The sequence below is a fragment of the Podarcis cretensis genome (assembly GCF_951804945.1).
Source record: "Podarcis cretensis genome assembly, chromosome: Z".
Classification (NCBI taxonomy): domain Eukaryota; kingdom Metazoa; phylum Chordata; class Lepidosauria; order Squamata; family Lacertidae; genus Podarcis; species Podarcis cretensis.
This window is the reverse complement of record NC_137184.1, coordinates 41628306-41637097: the sequence shown is the minus strand read 5'-3', so window position 1 is coordinate 41637097 and position 8792 is coordinate 41628306. Positions and strand designations below refer to the sequence as shown.

The 8792-nt window shown below is 44.4% G+C and overlaps 1 protein-coding gene and 1 long non-coding RNA gene across 3 annotated transcripts in view; one reads left to right on the top strand and one right to left on the bottom strand.

Annotated features, from left to right (window-relative positions):
- Positions 1 to 217: 217 nt before the first annotated feature.
- LOC307208349 overlaps positions 218 to 8792 on the top strand; it is a 113590-nt gene continuing 105015 nt past the window's right edge. Inside the window, exon 1 of the long non-coding RNA XR_013835118.1 lies at positions 218 to 363. This is a non-coding gene — a long non-coding RNA (uncharacterized lncRNA). The remainder of the gene's footprint in view (positions 364 to 8792) is intronic.
- On the bottom strand, positions 3390 to 5484 carry LOC307208293 (uncharacterized protein). 2 transcript variants are annotated; one of them, XM_079962960.1, is made up of 3 exons: positions 5370 to 5484; positions 4538 to 4924; positions 3390 to 3657 (listed from the first exon to the last, which is right to left on the bottom strand). In XM_079962960.1, the coding sequence occupies exons 2-3, from the start codon at positions 4854 to 4856 to the stop codon at positions 3452 to 3454; spliced, it is 525 nt and encodes a 174-aa protein (XP_079819086.1). In that variant the 5' UTR covers positions 4857 to 4924; positions 5370 to 5484; the 3' UTR covers positions 3390 to 3451. The 2 variants fall into 2 exon arrangements, with proteins under 2 accessions (XP_079819086.1, XP_079819085.1); XM_079962959.1 differs by lacking the exon at positions 5370 to 5484 and having other exon boundaries at positions 4538 to 5353.

The following is an 8792-nucleotide window of genomic DNA, read 5'->3' as shown; positions in this document are numbered from 1 at the left end:
TGACCATGGGCCAGAATGGCTGGAGAAGATAGAACTCAGAGAACAACAAAATCAGGAGAGTCACAGGTTCCCCATAACTGATCTAAATGTTATGACTGTTGAACTGGGACATGGAGAGAAATTAAAGGTCTGAATAGGCAGCCACCTGCACAAAGGGCTTATTTTCCCCCCAGGAGGAGATGTATGCTTACCTGAATAATACAGTGGTACATCGGGTTACATACGCTTCAGGTTACATAAGCTTCAGGTTACAGACTCCGCTAACCCAGAAATAGTACCTTGGGTGAAGAACTTTGCTTCAGAATGAGAACAGAAATCGTGCGGCGGCAGTGGGAGGCCCCATTAGCTAAAGTGGTGCTTCAGGTTAAGAACAGTTTCAGGTTAAGAACAGAGCTCCGGAACGAATTAAGTACGTAACCTGAGGTACCACTGTATGGCACATTCGTACTGAGACAATGGCATAATAAGAGTGGACTGGACTGTATATACTGCAGCTTGCCGCTGTGATTTGAAAAAGAGCTTTGTGATTTTGGAACTCAACATGTATGCTTGTGTGATACGCCAAATCCCAGTGCTTGGGCAGCATCCCTTCAGACCTCGACTTCCCCAGGGAGGGGAAATTGCCTGCAATTGGATGCATCAACAGATGGATCTGTCATCATGTATAAAACTTTGCTTTCGAAGACCAAAGTAAATAGAAGTGGCAATTCAAATTGGAGCTGACTCATTGCATGCAAGTTGCAAGCAAAGGAGATAAAGCTATTTGTTCAACAGCTATTTGTACACTAAATGAAGATGTGGGGGTTGGAGAGGTTATTCTAGCAAATAAAACACAAGAAATATTAAGTCACCGGAGAAGAAGTGACAACAGTGTTTGCTAGTTTGAAACAGTTAGGACCAGCCTTCTCAGATGTGCTGGCTGGGGCAGATAGACATAGCAGTCCATAGCATCTGAACAGCACCAATTTGACGAAGGCTGTTCCAGATTATCTAAGGGGCAACCTAGAAATTATGCTAAAAGTGTCACTTGCATTCATCTCAGACTTTTTATAAAAAAATACATGTTGGAGAGCTGAATTCTATTAAGACTACAGTGCACAGTGATGAAAATATCCCTCCCACCCGAACCTGATATTATATTCTGGTATCGAAACCTTCATTTTCTGTTTCACAATGAATCTGCTTGCCATAGAATTGGAAGGGACCCCAAGGGTCCTCTAGTCCAACCCCTGCAATGCAGTAATCTCAGCTAAAGCATCCATGGCAGATGGCCATCCAACCTCTGCTTACAGACCTCCAAGGAAGAAGAGTCCACCACCTCTCGTGGGAGTCTGTTCCACTGCCAAACAGCTCTGACTGTCAGAGACTTTTCCCGAATGTTTAGTCGGAATCTCCTTTCTTGCAAGTTGAAGCCACTGGTTCGAGTCCTACCCTCCAGAGCAGGGGAAAACAAGCATGCTCCCTCTTCCATGTGATAGGCCTTAAGATATTTGAAGATGGCAATCATATCTCCTCTTTTCCAGGCTAAACATACCCAGCTCCTTCAAGCGCTCCTCATAAGGCTTAGTTTCCAGACCCTTGATCATCTTGGTTGCCTTCCTCTGCACACATTCCAGTTTGTCAACATCCTTCTTAAATTGTGTTGCCCAGAACTGGACACAGCATTCCAAGTGTGGTCTGACTAAGGCAGAATAAAGTGGGACTACTACTTCCTTTGATCTGGACGCTATACTTCTGTTGATGCAGCCTAGAATAGCATTCGCTTTTTTTGCTGCTGCATCTCACTGTTGACTCATGTTAAGCTTGTGGTCCACCAAGACCCCTAGATCCTTTTCACATGTATTGCTAGTAAGCCAGGCATCCCATATCCTATATTTGTGAATCTGGTTCCTCCTGCCTGAGTACAGAACCTTACATTTGTCCACATTGAAATTCATTTTGTTAACTTGCGCTCAGTTCTCCAATCTGTTAAGGTCATTTTGAATTCTGATTTTGTCTTCTGCGGCATTTAGCTACCCCTCCCAGTTTGCAAATTTGATGAGCATCCCCTCAATTCCTTCATCCTAGTAATTTATAAAGACATTGAACAGCAATGGGCCCAGGACAGAACCTTGTGGCACCCCACTTGTAACTTTATTCCAGAACGATGAGGAATTTGTAGCTGGTTCAGTCAGTCAAACAGCTACAAATCCACTTAACAGTTACCTTGTTCAACCCACATTTTACCAGCTTCCTCGCTAGAATATCACAGGGGACTTTGTCAAAAGCCTTACTGAAATCAAGATACACTGTATCCACAGCATTTCCCTGATCCACCAAGTTTGTAATTCCATCAAAAAAAGAAAGAAAGAAATCAGATTGGTCTGGCATGACTTAGTTTTGAGAAACCCATGCTGGATCTTAGTAATCACAGCATCCTTTTCTAAATGCTGACAGACTGACTGTTGAATTATCTGTTCTAGGACCTTCCCTGGTATTGATGTCAAGCTCACCGGTCGGTAGTTACCTGGGTCTTTCTCCCCCCACCTTTCAAAATGGGGACAACAATTGCCCACCTCCAGTCTATAGGGACCTCACCTGTTCTCCAAGAATTGTCAAAGATAATAGACAAAGGCTCTGAAATTACATCCGCAAGCTCCTTTAGTGCCTTTGGATGCAGCTCATCAGGCCCTGGAGATTTTAATTCATTTAAAGCACCGTATTTTTCGCCCTATAGGACGCACCCGACCATAGGACGCACCTTGTTTTAGAGAGGGGGGGGCCAAGAAAAAAAAATTCCCCCTCTCTGCTCAGCGCCCCTTCAGTGAAGTGGCAGGAGAAACTGAGCCCCTTCCATAGAGCAAAAAATACGGTATATCCAAAACCCATGTATGGGTGAGAAAAACATAAATTTTACAGCGTGTGACCTATTAAGAGAGAACTGCAGAAAAATTCATCATAGATGGTACTTAAGAACAGAGGTTTTGACAAATGGACTACCAAAAACATGTGAGGCAAATGGTGGAAGTCTTTTAAAAATATTTTAATTAAGATAGATAAGGATATGATGAAAATACATAATTGAACATAAATATAGATTGGAAATGGCTGTGTATAGTGAATACTTATCTACTTTTAAAATTCTACTTCTTGATCTTATTTCTTCCTTTTCTTTATCTTCTTCTTCTTTTCTTTTATATTTTACCTTTCATTTCTTTTCTTTATTGTGAATATTGTTTTGTAGAGGTGCAAATAATTGTAAAGAAGAAGTAAAATGTTTTCGAATTTTTTATTGGTTACATGTATTTTCCTTTTTTTGTATATTTGTATTTTTTCCTAATTTGTACTCATTAAAATTAATAATAAATAAATAAATAAATAAATAAATAAATAAATAAATAAAGCTCGTCACGTGTCCATCTCCTCGTCCCACTTGGCGGTGTCAGGCAACTTCACATTTTGTCACATAAAATCAAGGAACATGGAGGCCTGCAGTAACCGGCCCAGCCTCTGGAAGTGCCGTGTATGGTAGGAGAGACTCCACAGCTGCTTTGATCCCTTCGTATTGCAAGAGGCTCTCTGGCGTCTCGTGCTTGAGGAGGGTTTCCACCACTGCCTGAGCCTCGAGGTAGTTCCGCCAGTTTGTGTTCCATGTGACGGAAAACTTCAACACAGCCTCTGGAAGAAGGGGTTTGGTGAAGACACGTCAGGAAGGAGTGCAAGTTGCAGGCAGCATGGCCACCTTGAACCAACACATCTCTCTTGCGAAGCGTGGCCAGGTCTGGGCACACACCTGACCTGCGCGTTTCTTCAAGGCAGGGAAGCAGATCCAACACCCCTCCCCATCTAGTAGGAACAATTAATGATGGGAGGTGTGACTGGGTTTATTCCAGGCTACATGGCTTGCAGGAATGGGTTTTATAATATTTATAAAAGTACAACAACAACAACAACAATATGCATTATAATCTTTGCTCTAGTATTACAGAGCTGGTGGAGCTAATTTGAGGCTGTGTACACACCATACATTAAAAGCATTATCGCTTCTCCCCTGTAAGAATCCTGGGAACTGTAGATTACCTTCTACCGCATAGCTACAATTTGTAGCACCCTTTACAAACTGCAATTCCCAGGATTCTTTGGGAGAAATGTGCTTTTAATGCCTGTTTTTCCTGCATCAGGCACGCTCAGCTACCCCTCTGGAAGCTCAATCCCACAGAAAGCTGTGACGGCCACCAACTTGGATGCTTTTATGCAGGAAAGGCTATCAATGGCCACTAGGCACGATGGCTATGCTCTACCTCCACAGTCAGTGGCAGTAACCTTTGTGAATAGTAGTTGCTGGAAGATGCAGGAAGGGAATACAGAATGCTCTTGTTTCCACAGGCCTCTGGTTGGCCACTGTGAGAACAGGATGCTGGACTAGACAGGCCAATCCAGCAGGCACTTCTTATGTCCTTACGTGGTTCAAGGGTAGAGATTGTGAGAAGGCATCTTCCAAAGCAATCCCACCCCGCAATTAGCTTTGGAGCCTTCTTGCCTCTAGCCTAGCCCTCACCTTTTCCTGTTCCCGCTGGAGTCTTCTTTTGCTTGCCACGCCTGCGGGCTCTCTTCCGGCCAATGCTGCCAATGACAGATCTTAAAAACTTGAGGTTGGTGAGATTCGGCAATTGCAGCACCTTGCGCCTGCTGGACCTCCTGAGCGGAGCGGGTTGTGTCTTGCTCCTCGTGAAGTAGGGTGAAATGTGGGGAGTGTTGCAAGCCAGTGCAGAGGCAGAAGGTCTGGCCGAGATGGTAGAGCCCGGCTTCTCTGTCAGGGGCTTCTTCCTAACCCAGTGGAACACTTCTATCATACGCCTCTTAGATGGGTTGGACATGCTGAAGAAGGTGCTGGAGGCCCAAAGACCAGGGTGACTTCAAAGCGGAGGACGCAGCAGGCAGTTCCCTATCAATGGTGCCAAATCCAAGCAAATGTTAGCTCCAGTCTGGTTAAATCGATCCAGCAATTATGAACGTTAAATAAGGGATTAATTCCTCACGCAGCATGAAAAGACTTTCTGTGGCTTTTGAATAGATGGGAGCCCCCAACTACTGCCACTGTTGACAGCCTCTTGCCCCTTCACTCTGCTTGAATGGGTTATGTCACAATGGTTCCTTCATCAGGTGTTTGTGAGCATGAAAATGCTGTTGGGAGTTTCAGCAATGAAGGCTCAGGCATAACATACTGCTTGAAAGTCTGAACATTTCCTCTTTTTTTATTTAACAAAATTTATATACCACTTTTATAATTTATATACAAATTATTAGGGGAGTAAGTTAAAGATATACTGTAGTTTATTCACTTATAGGCTGATTTACACACTTTATTCCTTCTTATGCTTCTATCCCACCTTTCCTCCACAGAGCATACACACTTCAGCCTCCACCTTCTCCATTTTATCCTGACAGCAATATTGTGAGCTAGGGCCATAGCTCAGTGGTAGAACAACTGCTTAGCATGCAGAAGGCATCCCTCTGTGCTTTGGAGGCTTCGCGTTGCTATCGCTGAAGCCAAGGAGCCTGCATTTGCTCCATAGGACGCACACACATTTCCCCTTAATTTTTGGAGGGGAAAAAGTGCGTTCTATAGAGCGAAAATACGGTAGCTGGGTGTTCCCTTACTGACTCTTTCCCTATACTGGGCTGCAGCTCCCTCTTTACATCATTTATTTTGTTATCACCAGGTTGGGCATCACTTTCCTTTTGGGTGAAGACAGAGGCAAAGTAGCTGTTGAGTAGTTCTGCCTTTTCTCTGTCACCCAATAGCATTCCTCCATCTTCCCCACGCAGAGGACCTACCACTTGCTTGTTCTTCCTCTTACTTCAGACATAGCTGAAGAAATCTTTTTATTTTTAACCTCTCTTGCAAACTTGAGCTCACCGAGCTTTAGCCAGCCTGACTTTCCCCCTGCAACTGTTGGCTACTTGTGTATACCCCTCCTTTGTGATTCTCCCTTTCTTCCATTTCTTATACATGCCCTTCTTAACTCTCAGCTCATCTGTAAGCTCCTTATGCAGCCACACCAGTTTCCTTAGATGCCTTCCACTTTTCTTTCTTGTTGGTTTTGTCTGCATTTGGGCCTTCAATATTTCTCCATTTACAAATTGCCATCCTTTTGGACTCCCTTCTCATTGAGTATTTCTGACCATGGGCTCCCACCCAGTAGCTCCTTCAGCTTTTCGAAACTGACCTTCTTAAAGTCCAGAGTGTGAGTGTCTAACTACACTCAGTTTTCCCTTGCCTCTGTATCCTGAACCCCAGGAGAACATGATCACTTCCTCCCAAGTTTCCAAGCACTTCCACCTCATGAATCACTTCCTCCCTATTGGTGAGAACCAGGTCCAAGATAGGTGATCCCCTTGAACGCCCCTGTTTGCGAGGTCTGGTCACAAGCTCCAAGGATCTGCACTGAGCCAAGTTTGACTGCTGCTGGTTGCTAATTGCTCCCCCTCAGATCCTGTGTTCCCACAGGGCAATCAGCCACACACACCCTCAGGCCTGCAAGGAAAGGAAAGTAATCAGGAAAAGTAATCAAGCCTCTGGCAGAGCACTCAGCCACTCCCTGAGTCCTGCTATCAATCTATCAAACTTTTAAACATCTCAGAAAAAGCAAGCAAGCAAGCAAGCAAGCAGCCTTACTCCAAAAGACAAGCTCACCCTCTTCTGTCTCCTCCAGCAATCCTTGTCCCTGTTTGAGAGGTCTAGTCACAAGCTCTCAGGATCTGCACTCAGCTTATTTTTGACCACCTTTATCCTCCAAGAGGAGACTCTTGAGAATCCCATGGACTGCAAGAAGATCAAACGTATCCATTCTGAAGGAAATCGGCCCTGAGTGCTCACTGGAAGGACAGATCCTCAAGCTGAGGCTCCAATACTTTGGCCACCTCATGAGAAGAGAAGACTCCCTGGAAAAGACCCTGATATTGGGAAAGATGGAGGGCACAAGGAGAAGGGGATGACAGAGGATGAGATGGTTGGACAGTGTTCTCGAAGCTACCAGCATGAGTTTGACCAAACTGTGGGAGGCAGTGGAAGACAGGAGTGTCAGCATCGCCCTTGAGCCAGTGTCACCAACTGGACTCATGCACTTCAACCCCGACTGGGCTAGGTGTGCTGGGTAGCGCTTCCATAGACCACCAGGTCAAAGTGCTGTGGACTCACAGCTTAGAGTTGTGAGCACCGGATTCACTTCCACAATACAGTCGTTGCACAGCAGAGTATAGCAGAGTCTGGCAGTGTATAAACAACTCGGAGAGCAGCTCTGTAGAATATCTTCTTTTATTCTATAACTACAGCTATAATACAAAACTATATACAGAGCTAAATAGGTCTAAGCATAAATGAATGCTACACTGAGTGTCTGCAGCTGCTCTTAGCAGCAACCTTATCTCTACACACAATCTCTAACACTCAGTCTCTCTCTCTCTCTCCGACACACTAACTGACTGACTGACTTGGTGCTGGAGCTGAATAAGTAGAAAGCAGAACACTGCTCCTCCTCTCTGGAGAATCAGCAGACTCGTCAGGAGATTCTTGGATATGGGAGGGGTGAAATCTCCTCAAGGAGTGCCTGGTGTGCTCTGGTCCATGGGGTCACAAAGAGTCAGACATGACTAAACGACTAAACAACAACATCTTCCAAGGATCTCAAGGTGGTTTACATGGTTCTCCTCCTCCCCACTTCATCCTTGTTGGCAGATACATGCTCATAGTAAACTCATTATTCACATATGGATCATTATGTAGCCAAAATGCTACCATCAATACACAAAAGAGAAGTATCATCAGGCTTGAAGAGCCCCAAGATATGAAGTTGAAAAAACAAAACTGCAGAAAATAATAAATATGAGAGGAACCCCTTCTGAAATAGTCAGATGAGGAGTGAGCATGCACAATGCCTGTTTGTGGGTAGGGAATGGGGGAATGGGGTGGAATTAGAGGGGAGAGAACAAAGCATTTTGGGAGACAGGATGGCTGGAACTTTTAACAGGAGCACTCCACACTTCAAAATTTCATCACACTTATCACTGCATTGAAGATGAAAGAAAACAAATTGAGAGATAGCACTTTGCCAGCAAAGGTGCTTCAAAATTGGGGCTTCATATTGCAAACAGATCCGTCAGATATTACGAGCGAGTTATTGGCAGCAGTGCCGCAGCACTTATTAGATTTACCTGTGGGGAAAGATTACATGGTGGCTGTAGGGAATATGCGCTGGCATTCTGATCGCTAAGGGATGGTTTGAAAAACTTGCATGTATGAAGAACACGGATCTCACGGTAAGCACTCACAGAGAAGCAGCCAAGAGAGTTCACAGTTGAGACTTCCCATATAGCACTGTCCCAACCATGTTTCAATGGGACATACTCATGTCCATGTGCTTGATGTCGCAACCATGCAGCAGAAATCTAACCATGTCTGCTCAGAAGTACGTAAGTTGCACTGAAATAAGTGAGGCCTCCTCCCACAATTACAACTGAGGTCAGGACTGAGGCACCATGATTCTGAACCAGTTTTTGCCTGGTAATCTTTTTGCCTAAGGGAAAGAATTCAAAATAAAACAAACTGATAAATATGTTCTTTGTTCATAGTATATAATGTATTTCTTTTTGTAAAGGATAGTGCCATCATTTTTTGGAGGGATAGGTCGGCTGTCCGTGTTCCTTCCCGAAGTACTTCCTAGCTGAAAAGAATCAAGCTGCCACATTCTTCTTTATTCCACCTGTTTGCCCATCTTCTCATCTATTTGAGAAACAGAGCTCTCTAAACAACA